This window comes from Mobula birostris, chromosome 11 (assembly GCF_030028105.1).
Source record: "Mobula birostris isolate sMobBir1 chromosome 11, sMobBir1.hap1, whole genome shotgun sequence".
Taxonomy (NCBI): domain Eukaryota; kingdom Metazoa; phylum Chordata; class Chondrichthyes; order Myliobatiformes; family Myliobatidae; genus Mobula; species Mobula birostris.
In genome coordinates, this window is record NC_092380.1 from 5,022,132 (window position 1) to 5,042,907 (window position 20,776).

Here is a 20,776-nt window from a genome sequence, read left to right on the forward strand (position 1 = left end):
ATGGGGAGGAAGAAGTACAAGGTGATAGGAGGGAAGAAGTAAAGGGCTGGGAAGTTGGTTGGTGATTTAAGATGGAGAAAAGGAATCTAATAGGACAGGGCAGAAGACTATGGAAGGGAGGTAAGGTAATACCCTGAGAGAGGGAAACTGGAATGAGGAATGGTAAAGAAAAGAGTGCGAGGGGGTTAATTACCAGAAGTTAGAGAAATTGATGTTCATTCCAGCAGGATGGAGGCTACCTGGGTGGTATACAAGGTGTTGCTCCTCCAACCTGAGTTTGGTCTTATGGCAGTAGAGGATTAATGTGTTGGAATGGGAAGTAGAATTGAAAAGAATGGCCACTGTGAGATGCCACTTTTTCAGCCAGACAGGGCATAGGTGCTTGGCGAAGCATGAAGCCAATCTACATCGAAATACTTGCCTATTTCGCCAGTAGAGGTGATGGGCTGAAGTAAATAAGTTATTGCCCCTGTGGAAGTAGTGATATTTCTAAGACATTTGATATGACTGACCAAGTCATAGTGGAGGTCAGTCAAGAATCAATTGCATTACTATGGCTCTTGTGTCAAATAAACCAAACATCTGATTTCCTACCATAACGAGAATCTATAGACATAGGAGAAGAATTAGGCCATTCATTCAGCCTATCAAGTCTGCTCTGCCATTCCAGCATAGCTGATTTATTATCCCTCTCAACCCCATTCTCCTGCCTTCTTGCAACCTTTGCCATACTTACTAATCAAGAACCTATCAATCTCCGCTTTAAATATACCCAGTGACTTGGCCTCCACAGCCGCCTGTGGTAATGAATTCCACAGATCCACCACCCTCTGGCTAAAGAAATTCCTCGTCATCTCTGTTCTAAAGTGACATCCTTCCATTGCGAAACTGTGCGCTCTGATCCTAGACTCCCCCACAATAGGAAACATCCTATCCACGTCCACTCTCCCTAGACCTGTCAATATTTTGATACGTTTTAATGAGATTCTCCCCCCACCACCATTGAGTACAGATTTGTAATTAAGGTAAGAGCTCTGACTAGGTAGTGTTGAACTGGCAGTTTCTTTTCCCAGTCTGTTGGATATTATTCCTATTAACAGACCAACACAGTTTTTAATTCAAAAAAAGTATCGGGAGGAACTCAGCACATCCGCAGCATCTGTGGAGGGAAAAGTACAAAGTCTCAGATCGATGCAGACAAGGTTTTAACCTGAAACACCGACTGTCCATTTTCCTCCAAAGATACTAGCTGTCCTATTAACTTCCTCCGGTCTTGTTCGTTGCACTAAATTGCACCGGAGTGTAGAATAAGCGGAGATCTCATTGGAGCCTGTCAAATATTGAAAGGTCTGGATAAACCGGATGTAGGGAGGATGCTACCTATAGTGGGTGGGTCTAGGATCAGAGGGCACAGCCTTAGACGAGAGGCTGTGTTCTTTCCCCACCGAACTGTCTCAGTGCCTGCACCAACCTTGAATGTGAATGTGCCAGTCAGCAGCGTTCCTCCTCGGACTTCTCGATGCGCTGGCAAACCCAAGGGCAGTAAAATTCAAAGTAAATTTTGTGGGCATACGCAGCGAATCTCTAGATTGGTAATTATAACAGGATTAAAGAAAGCGCAGGAGCATGAAGATAACAAACTGTGAAAATACAAATAAATAACAAGATAAAGAGTACTTTGAAGTGCGAGCATTGGTTGTGGGAATATTTCAATGATGGGGCAAATGAGTGTCGTTATCCCCCTTTGTTCAAGAGCCTGACCGTTCTGACAGCTCACGGACTCAGACCTGAAGGAGTTAAAGAAGGGGGAGACCTCCTGTTAAATAGCGGCTGATGTCAACAGCAAGAGGTGGAGCCTAATGCTGGATCTCACTGTCTGACCCATTTAGAGGCTCAGAAAGGGAAAATCAGCTGGGCAGAGACAGTGGGGAGAGCTATCATTAGTCAGCCTGTGGTCAAACCAATGCTGTGTACCTAGTGGTTCTGAGGACTCGTTTTCTTTTTAGTCGATCCTCTGGGAACCGAGCTGCTGAGAGAGATGAAGGGGCTGACTGTGGCGTCCAGGGGGGCAATTAAAGTCGGGGCACTGGAGAAGCGGAGCGAGAGCCTGCTGCAGCTCTGGAAGAAGAAGCAGTGCACACTGACCCGGGACAGCCTGCTGCTGACCGACGGCGATGGCAGGGGCTGTCGCTGTAAGGAGCTGAGCTTCGACACCATCCGCAAGCTGGAGTGTGTGGAGAGGAAGGGCACGCGTGTCTACTTCACCATCGTGACCACCGACTGGCGGGAGATCGACTTCCGATGCGAGGATGCCAGCTCCTGGAACGCCGCCATCACCCTCGCCCTGGTGGCCTTCAAGAACGAGCGGGCGGTGAGGGAGTTCCACGCGAGGAAGCCCGTCAAGAGGTGGCGGGGGTGGGCTGCGTGAGGTGAGTGAGCCAGGGGAAAGCGGCTGGGTATTGGGGGGGGGGGCATCCCACACCTAGTAACATCATTGGGATAAGACCATTCGGCCCGTCAGGTGCAGTCCACCAATCAATGAACCTTGGTCTTGCAACTCTGCTTTACCCACTGACCTGCCCACACACCAAAGACACGACAGCAACGTTTAACAGGCATCTAGACAGGCAAATGGATGGGCAGCAGAATATTGGCATCATGGTCGGCGTAGTCATTGTGGGCCGAAGGGTGTTTTCTTGTGATGCACTGGTTTACGCTCCAACACCCAGCAGTTGCGGTCCTCCAGGGTGGAAACATCAGCTACCCGGTCAGATGATGAACTAAGGGGACCAGCGAGTTCCAAATCAGCTTCAGGAGATCAATCTCCTATAAAACCAATACCATTACCCTGTCAGAAGTTAACCCAGCAGCTACCCAGAAAACACATAGTCTGAGAGACGTGAGGTTAAGGGTTAGGTGAGACCTTCCAGTCTGCCTGTCCCACCTAAATTGATGACTAACACCATTAGTAAGTTAGACCTTTCAGTTGTAGCTTCAACAGACCCCTGTGTTCCTCCATTAGCTATTTGGAACATTTCCAGAAGGCGGTGAATCTGTGAATTCATCACCAAGTCTTTATGGATATTTAAGGCAGAGGTTGATGGATTTTGATAGTCCAGGGCATGAAGGGATAAATGGAGAAGGCAGGAAATTGGGGCTAAGAGGAATACTGAAATGGTGGAGAAGACTGGATGGGTCAAATGGCCTAATTCTCCTCCTATATCTTATGGACTTGTGGTCTTATGGGTTATAATTCATCTGGGAGTTAGAAGCTCACAGGTTCAAACCCTGACCAGAGTCAGTCATGGGTGGCACACTGATGCAACCAGGAGGATTCCCGCCTCATAGTATCAGAGACCCAGGTTCAATCCTCACCTTGGGTACTCTCTGCCTGAGTTCAGACATTTTCCCTGTAACTGCAAGTTTTATCCCAAAGATTTGTCTGTTGATAATTTCCCAACAATTTTGGTTCTGGTGAATGCCATGTTTTTGTGAGGAAATTCTGACCCATTAGTTGTGTATCAAACAAAAGAGATTGAATTTCTCAGTCAGATTGTTAGACCTTCACCCCCCCTTCTACCCTCAGACCATTAATTGTACCCACTAACACAAGAGATTCTGCAGGTTCTGGAAACCTTGAGCAACACAAACTGCCGGAGGAACTCTGCATGCCAGATAGTATCTATTGTTGTTCCTCTCCGCACCTTGTGGTGCATTGTGTAGCAACCGTGCCGTTTCTTTAGCATTTGTCTGTTTTTACGAGGCCAAATTGCTAGCTCAACACTCAACACAGATGGAAAAGCATGCAAGGAGCCACTGGATGCTAACCCATGACCATTTGCCTCGATGTCCAGTGCTGATGCCACTACACCACCGCCCAGCAAGACAGCATCTAGGGAGAGGAATAGTCAATGTTTCTGTCTGAGATCCTTCATCAGGACACCAGCCACTAACCCACTTCTGAAACCCAATCCTACCTGTGATCCTATGACAACACATTGTGGTTGGTTTCTCATATTCCACTTTGTAGAGTGTAGCTCATCCAAAATTCTGCCACCTGTGACATCCACACCAAGATTTCCCATTACTACTGCTACTTCTCAACCTGCTTGCTGAAGCTTCCCAGGCCTGAGATTTTAAGTTTCTCTCTCCATGGATGCTGCCTGGCCTGCTGAGTGTTTCAAGCATCTTCTGATTTTTTTTTTACACACCTTTTCAGCATCTGCAGTTTTGTTGATAATATCCACTGATTCGCCTCCCTGTATAATGGAGTCTGAGTCGAATTGCAGGGACATTGAGTCCTTTGGTTCATTGAGTCTACCCCCGTCATCAATCCCAATTTACCTTTCCCACTTCCATCAACCTCGTCTCCCCAAATATATACTATTGGTTAGGTGACATTTGGAGTACCATGTGCAGTTCTGGTTGCCCCTCTATACAAAAGGCATGATTGCACTGCAGATAGTACAGGGGAAATTTGTCAGGATGTTGTTCAGGATGGAATGTCTCCTCTTGACTGTATGGGCCTGCGCTTGCTTTCCTTGAAACCGAGGAGGTTGACAGAGTTATCCAAAATTATGAGAGGGTAGGTAGCAGGAAACTTTTCCCCATGACTTACACTGGAGGGCACAGGTTTAAACTGACAAGTAAGAGGATTAGCAAGAAACTGAGGAAGAATATTTTTCGCCCAGAGGGTCTTAAAATGTGGACCGCACTGCTGATGGTACTGGTGGAGGCAGAGAGATTATATATTTTTTTTCTTTGTATGTTTTTCTGAAGTCTTATCTAGAAGTGCTATTTGTGCTGTGTGCTGTTGGTAATGTGATTTGCATGTTGGCCCCAGAGGAACGCTGTTTCGCTTGGCTATATTTATGTATGTTTGAATGATAATAAAACTTGATCTTACCCTTAACAACATGTAAGAAGCAGCTGGAGGCGCACTTCAATCACCAAAACATAATATGCTATGAAGCAAGTGCTGGTGAATTGCAAAAGGGTTCTTGATGATTGGGGTGGACGTGGAGAACTGACCGGCCATATGAATCTTATGATCCTATTTTACCACCCACCCTCATTGGGGGCCAGCTGAAGCAAAAAAAAGAGACTACCAATTTGCACGTCTCTAGCATGTGGGAGGAAACCAGAGTGCTTGGAGGAGACCCATGCAATCACAGAGAGAGCATGGAAGCTGCGCACACGCTGGGGTTGCGAGGCAGCCACTCTATTGGTTGTGGCGATATGCCACCCGTACCACTGATATCCAAAATGCACTCAGTTAATTCTGGCTTCTCGGCTGACCTTGAATTTAATCACTTGACTCTCAGTCATCATATCCTGAGCTCTGGAATTCCATCCCTAATCCTCCCGGTGTCTCCATTAAAGCACGGTCTCTTCTAATGTCACGTAGATCAGAGTCAGACTAGTGTCTGATTTCACACCCCGGACCTTTTTTATGAATTGGCAGTCACTGGGCTGTGTTTGTTCGCGGTACAGATAAGCTGTTAACGACATGGTGGCACAGCTGATGGAGAGGCTGCCTCGCAGCTCCTTACAACCTGCGTTCAATCCTGACATCCGGTCCAGTTTTTGCGGGGTTAGCAAGTTCTCCATGACACCATAGGTTTTCTCCAGTTACTCTTCTTCCTCCAAAGCCTATCACTGAGTGTATTTGGGGACTGGGATTATTCTGGGTGCTGGCATAGACCCAGTGGGTTATTGCTTTCCTTCGTACACTCAAGCTGTAGGGGACCTGAGAGGAACAGAGGGACTTGATCAAAAATGGCACGGTAGTTTAAGCACAAGCGACCCGGGTTCAATTCCTACCGTTGCATGTAAGGAGTTTGTACATTCTCCCAGTGACTGTGTGGGTTTTCTCCAGTTTCCTCTCATAGTCCAAAGAGGTACCGGTAGGTAGGTTAATTAGCCCCCATTCCCATTCCAACATGTCAGTCCATGGCCTCCTTTTGCCATGATGAGGCCACTCTTATGAGTAACACCTCATATTCTGTCTGAGTAGCCTCCAACCTGATAGGCATAAACATTGATTTCTCCTGTCGGTAATTTTTTCCCTCCCCCTTCCCTCTTCTTCTATTCCCCACTCTGGCCTCTTGCCTCTTCTCACCTGCCTATCACCTCCCTCTGGTGCCTCACCCTCTTCCCACTGTCCCATGGTCCACTGTCCTCTCCTATCAGGCTCCTCCTTCTCCAGTCCTTTACCATTCCCATCCATCTGTCTTCATCTGCCAGCTTCTAGCTAGTCCTCCTTCCCCCCCCCCCCCCACTCACCTTTTTATTCTGGCGTCTTCCCCCATTCCTGGCCAGTCCTCAGCCTGAAAAGTTGACTGTTTATTGCCCTCCGTAGATGCTGCCTGACCTGCTGAGTTCCTCCAGCATTCTGTGTGTGTTGCTCAAGATTTTCAAGGTTGTTGCTGAGACTGATAGGGATGTACAAATTCATAAGGGGCACACCCAGAGATGATGAATGCACTCAAGTCTTTCTCCCAGGGTCAGCGAATGAAAAACAAGAGAGTATAGGTTAAGGTGAGAGAGGAAAAGTTTAATAGCAACTTGAGCAGCAACCTCCTCATACAGAGTGCGGCATGGATGCCGAATGAGCTGCTAGAGGACCTGAGCTACGGGGAAAGGTTCAATAGGTTAGGGTTTACTCCCTGGTTCAAAGTTCAAAGTAAAATGTATTTCCAGAGTACCTACTTGTGACCTCATACAACCCTGAGGTTCGTTTTCCCTGCGGGCAAACTCAGTGAATAGTAACTGTAAACAGGATCAATGAAAGAGCAAGAGTATAGAAGACACCAACACTGCAAATGCAGTTAAATAGCAATAAAGATGATAAATATATTAAATAGCAATAAATAACAAGATAAAGAGCCCTTAAAGTGATATCATTGGTTGTGGGAACATCTCAATATATGAGTGTAGTCATCCTCTTTTGTTCAAGAGCCTGATGGTTGAGGGGTAGTACCTGGAGGTGCGAGTCCTGAGGCTCTTGGACCTTCTACCTGATGGCAGCAATGAGAAGGAGCATGGCCTGGGTGGTGAGCATCTTTGACGATGGATGCTTCTTTCCTATGACAGAGTTTCATGCAGAGGTACACAATGGTTGGGAGGGCTTTTCCCATGACGTACTGGGCCGAATCCACTACCTTTTGTAGTACTTTTTGCTCAAAGATATTGGTGTTTCCATGCCAAGCCGTAATGCAGCCACTCAATACGCTTTCTACCACACAACTATAGAAGTTTGTCAAGGTTTTTGATGACGTGCTAAATCTCCGCAGACTCCCAAGGAAGTAGAGAGGGCATCATGCTTTCTTTGCAATTACATTTGTATGCAGGAGAATGACAGGAAATTCATTGAAAGTTGCCACGGGTAGCTAGGGTCGTAAAGAAAGCTTTTGGCACATTGGCCTTTATAAATCAAAGAATTGAATACAGAAGATGGGATGTTATGTTGAAGTTGTAAAAGTCATTGGTGAGGCCTAATTTGGAGTATTGTGTGCAGTTTTGCTCGCCAACCTACAGGAAAGATGTAAATAGGGTTGAAAGAGTGCGGAGAAAATTTACAGGGATGTTGCCAGGTCTGGAGGACCTGAATTAATAAGGAAAGATGGAGTTGGTCAGGACTTTATTCTTGGAATGTAGAAGATTTGATAGAGGTATACAAAATTATGAGGGTAAATGCAAGCAGGCTTTTTCCACTGAGGTTGGTTGGGACTGCATCTAGAAGTCATGGGTTAAGGGTGAAAGGTGAGAAGTTTGGGGGGAACATGAGGGGAAACTTCACTCAGAGGGTCATGAGAGTGTGGAACAAGCTGCCAGCGTAAGAAGTGCATGCGAACAATTTCATTGTTTAAGAAATGATAGGTAAATGGATTGTAGGGGTATGGAGGGCTATGATTCCACTGCAGATCGATGGGAGTAGGCAATTTAAATAGTTTAGCTTGGACTAGATGGGCTGCAGGGCTTTTCTTCTCAATGACTCTGGGAAGTGGTTGAGGCAGGTACAATAACTGTTAAAGGATAGTTGGACAGATACGTGGATAGGAAAGATTTAGAAGGAACTGGGGTAAATAGTTTTAGCTTGGATGTCCATCTTGGCTGGTATGCACCAGATGGCCCAAAGACTCTGCTTTTTTTTTAACAAAACTACAGAAGTTTATTTGCACAAAAAATGCACAAAATACAAACATCAAATATTTACATGACTGAATAAATTCAAATTAAAATATGATTATTACTGCCTATAAACCACTCAATTCACTGGGGGGGGTGGCCCCACCGCTCCTGGAAATCCCCCAGGAAAAACCCATCATGACCGCACGCTCCCTCTCCGAGGATGGCCGGGAATGTGTCCTCGGAAAAGGGGCAGGCAGTCGGCACTGGCGGAACCCTCAACTGTCCCGCCATCTGGACCCATGAATGGCCATCTTGGCCGGACCCAGGAGCAAGCCTGGCAGTAAATCCTCCACGCGACCCGCCTCTTTTGTTTTGGGTCCCTGTATATAAGGAGCGCGGGGCTGAAATGTAACCCAAAGCTGAGGAGCAGCCCCTTCGGATATTCAAACAGAGGCTGCCACCCCTCACATTCCGTATATCCCTAGTACACTGACTCCAGTCCCCAAAGAGCCTGTTTCTGTGCTGTGTGTGTCTATGACTGAATGAATCATCATCACTGTCATTGCATAGAAATTAACTATTATCTGTCCACCAACTCTTTCTCCTCCAGACTGCAAGCTAAACTGATCTTCAAAGCAACGTCAGTGTCGGGACCAATCATGAAGTTTTGGCTCCATATTTCAAAGCTGCAGGGTCCCAGACTCTCAGAATTTTCGCAGCTCGGACCCCCACCTCCCTCAACCTGACTTCCAGCCCAGCATCCAGTTTGGCAGCGAACTGGGGCCTCTGACCAGAATGGAATGAATTGGGAATAGTAATCGATCCCCGCTGGCAGTCCCTGTTCAGATCACCAGAGGGAAGAAAGCGAGTTGCCCCAATTCCTTTTATTGGACAGGTGAAAGTCAGATTTGAAATGCCCTCGTGTCCATTGGAACAGCAGGATTGGGGAAATCAAACTCAGAAGCTGCCACCAACATCAGTCCAGAGATACCATGGGATTTCCTGGAACTAAATCCAGGAAACAGCAATAAAAATGGACAGGAAAAAAATTGTTTTGTTTTTTTTGAACTCTTTTGTTGTAGAGATATTGTAAGTGGGATGATTGAAGGACAGTTAAGAGTCAACCTGTCATTTTTGCTTTGGCATTCCAGTTGGCCCAGCAGAGGCAGGACATTGTAAAGATGGATGTGCTGGGTGGGCTCTTGGAGACAAGACAATGTGATGAAAACTCCAGGAATATTCCAGAATGTAGGGGACTAAGGATCGGCATACCTGGAAGCTCTTGAGGGCCCCTGGTAACTTGGGGACATAATCTCGTGGAGGACTCAGTCACAAAGCCCGGGATAGCCTGTGCAGAGCAAACCTTCTGATCTTCCAAGTAGCTGCCAGCCCTTGACACGGGGTCACCTGCCGCCCAGACACGAGCGTGGCCCGCATCAATAAGCGTCTGCAGTGAGAGAGCTCTAAATGTGTGCCCACTGAGCAGTCTCCCCAGCGACGGCTCGGTGAGTCGGTGATGTCAGTGCCTTACTGAGTCAGATCGCCTCAAGAGCATGCCAGTATTGACTGCATTCCTGCTCCTACTGGGCTTTTCCAGGCCTCCAGCTCCAGCTGCCCCTTCGCATTCATAATCAGAAAATCTCGCGGCTTTGTGTGGGTCCCTGCGGACTGAGCCACCTGATGGAACCGGCTGCTGGGTGGTTCTTTCCCCACCACCCCCAACCCCCCCGTTTGATTTTTTTTTAGCGCTTCCTCTCTGTTTGACTTATTTATTGTCTGTCTGCATAACGTTAATAAAAGTAAATCTGTCTGTCAGCCGTAGGCTGTTGGTTTCTGGTTCACTTGAGCAGCCGTTGCTGCGGCAACATGTGCCAAGGGAGGCGGGGGAAGAACTCCGCAGTGCTCAGATGGGAGCGGTGCTGCGGTATTTTTTTCTGATAGAGACGGACCCGTCGCAAGATCAGGCTGAGTTACATGTCATCTGCAGGGTGGTGGTGGGGGGCGGGGGTGGTGAGGGCTCTCAGCCCCAGTGGTCAGGAGCAAAACTAGGAAGGGTTTTCTTTTTCCCAATTCCCAGTCAGAACCTAGAGCTCGCTTTCCCTAAAAGGCTGAGGCTGATTAAAGAGAAAAGATCTTAAGAAATATACAAGAGCAATGGGTAAAGCTAGAGGGACGGAATGACCTGTTTCTATAGGAGCAGCTTAAGGGGCTGAACAGCCTTTTTTATTACATGGTGTATTTGAGGGGCTAGATACTTTATACTTTATTGTCACCAAACAATTGATACTAGAACATACAATCATCACAGTGATATTTGATTCTGTGCTTCCCGCTCCCTGGGTTACAAATATTAAATATTAAAAATAGATGACCAGCAGAGTAATAGATCTCTGGATATTAAGAGAATCAAAAGGATATAGGGTTGATAGCAGTAAATGCCACTGAGGTATAATGGTGTTAAATGGTGGAGCATGATGGCCGGTGGGGTAGTGGGATCGGCACCGGACTTTGAGGCGAGTGGTCCCGGCTCCAAAATCTGTGCTGAGCTGAGTGTTGAGCTAGCAATTTGGCCTCGTGAAAAAACAAATTAAAAGTGCCAAAGGAACGGCGAGGTTGCTGCCAGATGCGCCACAACGTGCGGAGAGGAACAACAACAAAAATAAAACAAAGCAAATGGTGGAGCAGGTGTGAGGAACCAAATGACTTCCTTTTGGTTCTGTTCTTCTTGTATCATGGCAGACTTGGCGGGGAGGGATTGTTTTTCTGACCCTACCCGCATTTAACAAGTTTCCATTGATGTCATGGTTTCAATGTAGAGTACCACAGCACAGGAACAGGCCCTTTGATCCATCTAGTCCATGCTGATCTGTTATTCTGCCTACTCCCATCAACCTGCACCAGGACCATTGCCCTCCATACCCCTTCCCATCCGTGTCCCTATCCAAACTTCTCTTGTGTTACAGTTGAACACTACATCCAGATTTCACCTGTCAGCTATTACCCACCCTCCCATCCCTCTGGCTGAAGTTCAAAGTTCAAAGCAAAATTTATTATCAGAGTACATACATGTCACCACAAGCAACCCTAAGATTCTTTTTCCTGTGGGCATACTCAGCAAATCTATAGAACAGTAACTGTAAACAGGATCAATGAAAGAACAAGAACATTGAAGACAACAAACTGTGCAAATACAACTATAAGTAAATAGCAATAACTAATGAGAACATGAGATAAAGAGTCCTTAAAGTGAGATCATTATTTGTGTAAACATCTCAATAGATGAGTGGCGTTATCCTTTTTTTTTTCAAGACCCCCCCCCACTGAGAAGATGCCCCTCAGGTTTCCCTTAAATAATTCCCCTCTCACCCTTAACCTATGATCTCTAATTTTAGTCTCACATGACCTAAGTGGAAAAAGCCAGCTTGCCTTTACAATAGACAATAGGTGCAGGAGTAGGCCAATCGGCCCTTCGAGCCAGCACCGCCATTCACTGTGATCATGGCTGATCATCCACAATCAGTATCCAGTTCCTGCCTTATCGCCATAACCTTTGATTCCGCTATCTTTAAGAGCTCTATCCATCTCTTTCTTGAAAGCATCCAGAGACTTGGCCTCCACAGCCTTCTGGGGCAGAGCATTCCATATATCCACCACTCTCTGGGTGAAAAAGTTTTTCCTCAACTCCATTCTAAATGGCCTACCCCTTATTCTTAAACTGTGGCCTCTGGTTCTGGACTCACCCATCAGCGGGAACATGCTTCCTGCCTCCAGTGTGTCCAATCCCTTAATAATCTTATATGTTTCAGTAAGATCCCCTCTCAGCCTTCTAAATTCCATAGTATACAAGCCCAGTTGCTCCAATCTTTCGACATATGACAGTCCCGCCATCCCGGGAATTAACCTTGTGAACCTACACTGCACTCCCTATATAGCAAGAATGTCCTTCCTCAAATTTGGAGACCAAAACTGCACACAGTACTCCAGGTGTGGTCTCACCAGGCCCCTGTACAGCTGCAGAAGGACCTCTTTGCTCTTATACTCAATTCCCCTTGTTATGAAGGCCAGCATGCCATTAGCTTTCTTCACAGCCTGCTGTACTTGTATGCTTGCTTTCAGTGAGTGATGTACAAGAACACCTAGATCTCGTTGTGCTTCCCCTTTCCCTAACTTGACTCCATTTAGATAATAATCTGCCTTCCTGTTCTTACCACCAAAGTGGATAACCTCACATTTATCCACATTAAACTGCATCTGCCATGCATCTGCCCACTCACTCAGCCTGCCCAAGTCACCCTGCATACTCATAACATCCTCCTCACATTTCACACTGCCACCCAGCTTTGTGTCATTGGCAAATTTGCTAATGCTTCTTTTAATTCCCTCATCTAAATCATTAATATATATATATTGTAAACAGCTGCGGTCCCAGCACTGAACCCTGCGGTACTCCACTGGTCACCGCCTGCCATTCCAAAAGGGACCCGTTAATCGCTATTCTTTGTTTTCTGTCAGCCAGCCAATTTTCAATCCATGTCAGTACTCTGCCCCCAATACCATGTGCCCTAATTTTGCCTACTAATCTCCTATGTGGGATTTTATCAAAGGCTTTCTGAAAGTCCAGGTACACTACATCCACTGGCTCTCCCTTGTCCATTTTCATAGTTACATCCTCAAAAAATTCCAGAAGATTAGTGAAGCACGATTTCCCCTTCGTAAATCCATGCTGACTCGGACCGATGCTGTTACTGCTATCCAGATGTGTTGTAATTTCACTATTATAATTGACTCCAGCATCTTTCCCACCACTGACGTCAGGCTAACCGATCTATAATTCCCTGTTTTCTCTCTTCCTCCCTTCTTGAAGAGAGGGACAATATTAGCCACCTTCCAATCCACAGGAACTGATCCTGAATCTATAGAACATTGGAAAATGATTACCAATGCGTCCACGACTTCTAAAGCCACCTCCTTAAGTACCCTGGGATGCAGACCATCAGGTCCCAGGGACTTATCAGCCTTCAGACCCAACAGTCTATCCAACACCATTTCCTGCCTAATATAAATTTCCTTCAGTTCATCCATTACCCTAGGTCCTTTGGCCACTATTATATCTGGGAGATTTACCCTATGTACACCGCTCATAATTTTGTATACCTTTATCAAATCTCCTCTCATTCTCTATGCTCCAAGCAGTAATATACATGTGCTACATAGCTCTATCTCAATTATTTGGACTGATTCACAGCTCAATGGGATCATGGACACCTGCAGACTTTGTCATGCTAATGGGACACAATGTGATCAGGTAATGGGATGAATCGCATATTACAACAAAAATTCAAGGAGTGGATTCCAGAGTACAGCCAGGAGGAGAGATCAGATAGCAGAACATCAGACTAAAATCAGCAAACACAACTTGTATATGTTTCTTCTCCTTTCCACCCTGACCTGCAGTAATTTCTCTGGAGCTGCCAAACTGGGCTCCATCAGAAGGGATTTAATTCCCTTAAAGCCACAGACCCTGGCATTGTGAAAAGAGAGAGGTGGAATGTGAAGGAGTATTGCAGTACCATTCTACCTCAACATGAACTCTGTACTCATCTCTCTGGAGGAAACTCGTGTTTGAGTGGGTCTTGGTATGACTCTGAAGTTTGGAGTGTGAGAAGAAGCTGTGAAAGTAATGCAGGTGTGAGAAGAGGGAAATTATTCGCCCACTTTACATTTTATACAGTAGTAGTCATGCAATCCTCAACAAGTATGATGTTCTCCTGAAAGGTTATCTATTGGTGGGTCTTCAGACACGTATAGAGGTCGACCTGAGACCCACATATTCTGAGGCACTTCCAGACTTCCTGCCCCACTTTGCCACTTGCTGGTTGCCATGGGACTTAATCCAGGATGTTAGGGTAGATTCCCTTAACAGAGAACATCTGTGTCTGACTTTGTTTAACACCTGGAGTCTGATGCACAGGCAGCCACCACACGGTTCTAGGTGGATCAGGATCAGGGGCAGGGTCCAGAGGCATGGAACACAAGGTGACTAAAGACTCTTCACAGCCATTGTGATCTTCTGCCAGCTCCACCATTGAGATCTCGGTTGGATTGGTCTTTGTCTTGAACCTCTCCCTTGACCTTACCACCACGAGTAACTCTACCAGGAGACAACAGCCGGTTTGCTAACTCTTGGGAACTCACAAGCCTCCTCATGACAAGGTGACAGTGCTCAGAGAAGATGGTACATATGGTATATAGCTGTATACACACATATATACTAATGTACAGATGCTCACAGACACAGAATACACGTATTAACACTCACATATGTCCACAGTCATTTGCCATCCCTTCCCCCCCCAGCTATCTTTGCTCCAATCCCTCTCCAGCAAATACTTGAAAACTGTAACCATTTGTAGTTAACCCTCCCCCTCCAGCCTCCTCCTCTTCCCATGGGACCTTTACCAGTGTTAGCAGGAGAGAATGTTCTTGGGATGTCTTGTGTCTAAAAAATGTCTGAATGCAGGGCAAAGTCAGACAAGGTCCTCAAAATAGAATTCAGCCACAATTCACGGGATTGTCACCTGTAGCTCAGGGCTAGGAACATAAGACATAGGAGCAGAATTAGGCCATTTGGCCCATCAAGTCTGGTCTACCATTCCATCATGGCTGTTTTATTATCCCTCTCAACCCCATTCTCCTGCCTTCTCCCTGTAACCTTAGACACCCTTACTAATCAGCCTCCACTTTAGTATACTCAACAACTGTCCATGACAATGAATTCCAAAGATTCACTGCTCTCTGGCTAAAGAAATTCCTCCTCATCTCTGTTCTAAAGAGATGTCCTTGTTTTCTGAGGCTGTGTCCTCTGGTCCCAGATTTCTTTGACGCAGAAAATTGTGAGCTTGCTCTTGACTCTCAAACATGGAAAATTTAAGCTGATTAATTCACTTGTGTACTGAGGGAATGTGGCACTGTTAGCCCCAGATGATGTTTAGCCTTCAATTAAAATAATTAATAGTTTCTGATCAGGGGTAAACATTTGAACCTTAAGGTTTGCTGCGTCACTGCCTGATATGGAAACCGCACTGCAGCGGACAGGAAGACTAAACGGGTAGTCAAAACTGGCCAATGCTTCACCTACCTGCCATCAAGGACATATATACAGAAAGGTGCCAGAAAAAGGGCCAGTAACATCATGAAGGATCCCACCCACCCTGCTCATGGACTGTTTGTCCCACTCCCATCAGGGAGGAGGCTACGTAGCATCCACGCCAGGACCACCAGACTCAAAAATAGTTGCTTCCCCAAGCAATAAGGCTGAGCAACTCCTCCACCAACCCCTCCACACCCCCCATTACCACTACTTAATCATTTCCTGTTAGAGTGACCTTGTGTACAGACACTCCTGTCCCTAGTGTCACTTTATGGATGTACAATCAGTCTATGTATATAAGCTATATTGTGTATTTATATTTATTGTGTTAACTTATTCTGCTTTTTGTACTGTATCAGATCCATAATAATTATTTCATTCTCCTTTACACTTGTTTACTGGAAATTAAATTAAACAATCTTTAATCTTGATGTGGGGATGTATGATTGAGCAGTCTATATGCAATACCAGCATTCTGACACTAGATGGCAGGCTGTGTTCAGCATTGCCATCTTGGCCAGTCATTTGGGACCCTAGGGGTTAAACCCTAATCTAAGGGAGAAGTAATTCATTATTAAGTTAAAACCTGACCCAGCAAGGACCATTCCGTACTTGACAGGATTTGTCAGATTTCAATTGAAAGATCTGTAGTGTGAAGGGTGAGATGCTGGTCCTGACAGAGACAATGTCACATGGAAGAACTGCAGTGACTGAACAAATTCATTGGGGCATGGAGTGAGGAAGATGCTTTTGGAAGAAAGGGGGCAGTAAATGTTGAGGCAACAAGATAGGCACTGCGTGAAAGAGAAAATTGAGGGAAGCCCTCCAATATAGGAGGGCTAACGCCTCAGGTCAAGACTCAGCTGTACATCTCCTCCTAAAGGACAAGGGACACTCGCTTGATAACAATGTGCACATTTTGGACAGGGAGGACAGGTGGTTTGAACGAGGGGCAAAAGAAACCATCTTGGTCAAACTTTTCCAACCCCTCCCTGAACAGAGGGGGTGTGACACCACCTATCAACTACTTACAATGTAGTCCTAACATCTCTACCCCTGCATCTCCACAACAGTTCACACCTCTATCCATGCAAAGATAAAACTCTCATTGCCTCTATGACTCTTAAAGACCCTCATGTGATTGCTGTACCTTTAAACAACTCACAGAGTTTATAAGCCAGAAAACTAACCACCATGGATCAGAACAGAAGAAGCCTCCCGGATGGGTGGTGAAACGTCTCCTAGACAACACAGCAAGTCCAGCTGCCTTGATATACAATAACCTGGATGACTGAGAACCTTCATAGACATATTGAGGGAAGGGAGTTTCTGGGGGCTAGGAAGGGCAACAATGAGGAGATCTATTGTCAAATAGAGGAACATTGGGAATGAACTGATGAGGAAAGATATTCGTCGTCGTGTCTATCCCTCGAGGTCGAGGATGATGGTCTTCATTCTGTTGATCATAGACTCTCAAGTGGCTTATGAGTCCAATCTTGGCTTTGGAAGTTCTTCTGCATTCAGGACAGGTAGTTCCAGATGGCTTTGGTTGCTGCTGCCTCTCTTTCCATTTTCTTCTCTTTTCTTCTAATTCTGCACATCTGTTGGCTTCGAAAGTTACTGTTCCTTCTCGGATGATGGCTTGCCAGAGCTTCCTGTCCTTGGCATTGGTTTCCCAATTGTTGATATCGATGTTACATTTCTTCATGTTGGCTTTTAAGACGTCTTTGAGTCTCTTCTGTTGTCCACCTCTTTTACGTTTGCCTTCTTTAAGCTGGGAGTAGAAGATTTGTTTCGGCAGACGTATGTCTTTCATCTGAACAACATGACCGCTCCATCTTAGTTGGTTCTTGATGACGTAGGCTTCAATGTTTGTTGTTTTTGCTTCACTTAGCACACTGAGGTTGGTTCTTCTATCTTCCCAGCTGATATTTAAGATGTTTCGAAGACAGCGTTGATGGAACTTTTCAAGTGCCTTATTGGGAGGGACATTGAGATGAAGTGGGGTATTCTGGAGGGATATTGTGGGGAGAATTGAGTGGCATGGTCACGGAGAAGGTGGCATTGAAGAGGGGGGTATTTAGTGGAATGGTCATCGAGTGAGGGTGTACCAAGGAGAGTGATGGGACTGTCGGGGAGGGGGTGGTGAGAGGAACAGAGCGGTGGTGGGGGGAATTGAATGAGCAGACGAGTACTATCAATGGGAGGGGAACGGTGTGAAAGAGGGGTGTTGGGTAGGCAGAGGGCAGTTGAGGAACAGGGCATTAAACCGAAGGCCTCTTTGAGAAAAGGCAGCGCGCGAGAAAAGGGGCGCGCGATAAACGGCAGCGCGCGATAAACGGCAGCGCGCGATAAACAGCAGCGCGCGATAAACGGCAGCGCGCGAGTAAAGCAGCGCGCGAAAAAAGCAGCGCGCGATAAAAGGCAGCGCGCGAGAAAAGACAGCGCGCGATAAGAGGCAGCGCGCGAGAAAAGACAGCGCGCGATAAGAGGCAGCGCGCGAGAAAAGACAGCGCGCGATAAGAGGCAGCGCGCGCCCCGAGCAGCCAAGCTCCTCCCCCGGAACTGCGTTCTAGCCGGCACGTGCCTGTGAGCACCTGTGCTTTATGTCGATTTATTTTGAGCAGCCGTTAGCGAGGTGAGTTCTGAGGTATCGGAAAAGCCCAAAAGAGCTCGTAAGGTGTTACACTTAGCGTAAAACTAGGCATAATTAAGCGTTTCGATCGTGGTGAACGAAGTAAGGACAAGGTGAGTTTGGCTTGTGGGAGGCAACAAAGATGATGTTGAAGAGGTTTTGGCATCCCATCACCAAGAACTGATAGATGAAGAGCTGATGCAATTGGAAGAGGAAAGAACAACACTCAAAACCGACTGCAGTAACGAAGGGATCGAAACTGAAGTCGTCCAGGAACTGAACGTGAAGCAACTGCATGAGATGATAGAAAAATGCGCGAGGCTAAGCAGTCAAGCATACTGTCGTTTTTCAAGCCTTCCACATCAGCCACAGCAGACGACGAACCTCGACCTTCAACATCGAGGCAGGCAGACATAGAAGATGACCTGCCTGCCCTGATGGAAATAGACAATGAGATGACATCCCAGTGTCCCACCACCCCAATCCCCGGGCCGTGGACCGATACATTGCCGTGGAGAATGCAGCAGTAGCTGGGATGCACCCAGCACATCCTTAAGAAAAAATGCTGAAATAAACAAGCCAATTAATCAGGTGCCACCCAGTATGTAACTGTCGGCCCAGATCAGAGGCGATTGCTGATTGCGTCGCCTCTGATCTGGGCCGACATTTACGTGCTGGGCAGCACCTAATTAATTAGCTTGTTTATTTTGGCTTTTTTCTTAAAGATGTGCTGGGTGCATCCTGGCTACCGCTGTACCCCTGCATGTTTCACGGATTGGTATTAGTCGGCGGACTGGAGGTTGGGGACCACTGCACCACCCCAACCTCCGACGACTCAGCCTATCACGCCATCATCAGTGTGCTCGGCACTGTCTTCCTAATTCCGGTAAGTGATACTACACTGTACATACATTATTTCTACTTTATATAGACTGTGTATTTTTATGTGTTATTTGGTATGATTTGGCAGCTTCATCACGTAAAGGTTACTGGAGAGAGTGTTTCTGCTGAGAGCGCTTGCATGAGATTTTCGCTATGGAGAGCAGTGCGGCAATGATTGTAGAAAAGTATTTCTACTTTATATAGGCTGTGTATTTATCATATCATTCCTGTTTTTACTATATGTTACTGTTATTTTAGGTTTTATGTGTTATTTGGCATGATTTGGTAGGTTATTTTTTGTGTCTGCGAACGCTCACGAATTTTTCCCATATAAATAAATGGTCATTGCTTCTTCGCTTTACGACATTCCGGTTTATGAACCGTTTCATAAGAACGCTCTACCTTCGGATGGCAGGGGAAACCTGCATTATATATCCAGACCTGCCTCTCGGTTTTTTTTGCACTACCTTTCTTTCCATTTTTCTATTTTCTACTTATGAGTTATAATTTAAATTTTTAATATTTACTAAATTTTACTATTTTTAATATTTAATATTTGTAATCCAGGGAGTGGGTAGCGCAGAATCAAATATCGCTGTGATGATTGTACGTTCTAGTACCAATTGTTTGGCGACTATAAAGTATTAAGGAAGGCACTTTTGTTGGTCCACAAATCAAACAGGTCACCAGTGACAGGCAATTAGAACTTATAATGGGTCTGGAGAAAATCACATGGAAGGCATTCAAGGATGTGTTCAAAATTTTCTTGGCTACGACAGAGCGCCAAACTATGAGCAGCTGGGTGACAACATGCTTCAAGCATACAAAACCATGCAGTGCAACATGTCACTAAAGATTCACTTCCTGCATTCCCATTTAGACTTCTTCCCTGCAAATCCTGGTACTGTCAGTGACGAGCTCGTGAAAGATTTCACCAGGTCATTGCAGTCATGGAGAAACGGTATCAGGACAACTGGGATCCATCAATGCTGGCTGATTATTGTTGGACACTTAAGCGAGAAGCCTTATACACTGAGTACAAATGAAAATCATCACAAAACGTATTTAGCTTAGTTTGACCATTGCAAAGCATCAATTATTCAATTAAATATGTTATATTCAATAAGTTTGTTTCTTGTTTCTCCAAATTCCTGTGTGTTAAAAGTAGTCTGAAATTATATTTGTGTTCAGCTTCAAGCGGTCTATCATAAACAAAAAAAAATTCTGAGGAAGCAACACTTCAGAAAAAATTTGTTGTCCAGTGTATTCACCAACACTTTTATCTTTTGCAATACTGGCAGACTTTTACACAGTATGGGGAGAATAGAGGAAGATCAGCAGCTTAAATTTGCATCGTGGTTGGCACAGGCATTATGGGCCGAAGGGCCTGTTTCTATGCTATACACATACCCTCTCAGACAAGCCCCTTTTACCTGAATTCTACCATGAACTGCAGCTGAATAATTTCACAAGAACGATCCCAGGAGTGGAAAGGCTAATGCATACGGAGTGTTTCATGGCTCTGGGCCTGTCCTCACTGCAGTTCAGAAGAACGATTGAAATCTCATTGAAATCAACTGAATATTGAAAGGGCTAGACAAAGTGGACGTAGAGAGGATGTCTCCTATAGTAGGGGAGTCTAGGACCAGAGTGCACAGCCTCAGAATAGAAGGACCCCCCTTTAGAACAGAGATGAGAAGGAATTTCTTTAGCCAGAGGATAGTGAATCTGTGGAATTCATTATCACAGGCAGCTGTGGAGGTCAAGTCGTTGGGTCTATTTAAAGCAGAAGTTGATTGGTTTCTGATTAGTCAGGGTGTCAAAGGTGAGGGGAGAAGGGAAGCGAATGGGGTTGAGAGGGAAAATAAGTCAGCCGTACTGGAATGGAGAAGCAGATTCAATGGGCTGAATGGCCTAATTCTACTCTTAGGTCTTATGGTCTAAATCTGAATAGAATTCAGATTAAAGTTCATGAA

The 20,776-nt window shown here is 45.8% G+C and overlaps 1 protein-coding gene across 1 annotated transcript; it reads left to right on the forward strand.

The window, feature by feature from the left end:
• Nucleotides 1-1,446: 1,446 nt before the first annotated feature.
• On the forward strand, nt 1,447-9,948 carry LOC140205387 (pleckstrin homology-like domain family A member 2). The gene is made up of 2 exons (XM_072272978.1): nt 1,447-2,429; nt 8,744-9,948. Exon 1 carries the CDS (start codon nt 2,039-2,041, stop codon nt 2,426-2,428), a length of 390 nt encoding a protein of 129 aa, XP_072129079.1. The 5' UTR covers nt 1,447-2,038; the 3' UTR covers nt 2,429; nt 8,744-9,948.
• Nucleotides 9,949-20,776: the final 10,828 nt, after the last annotated feature.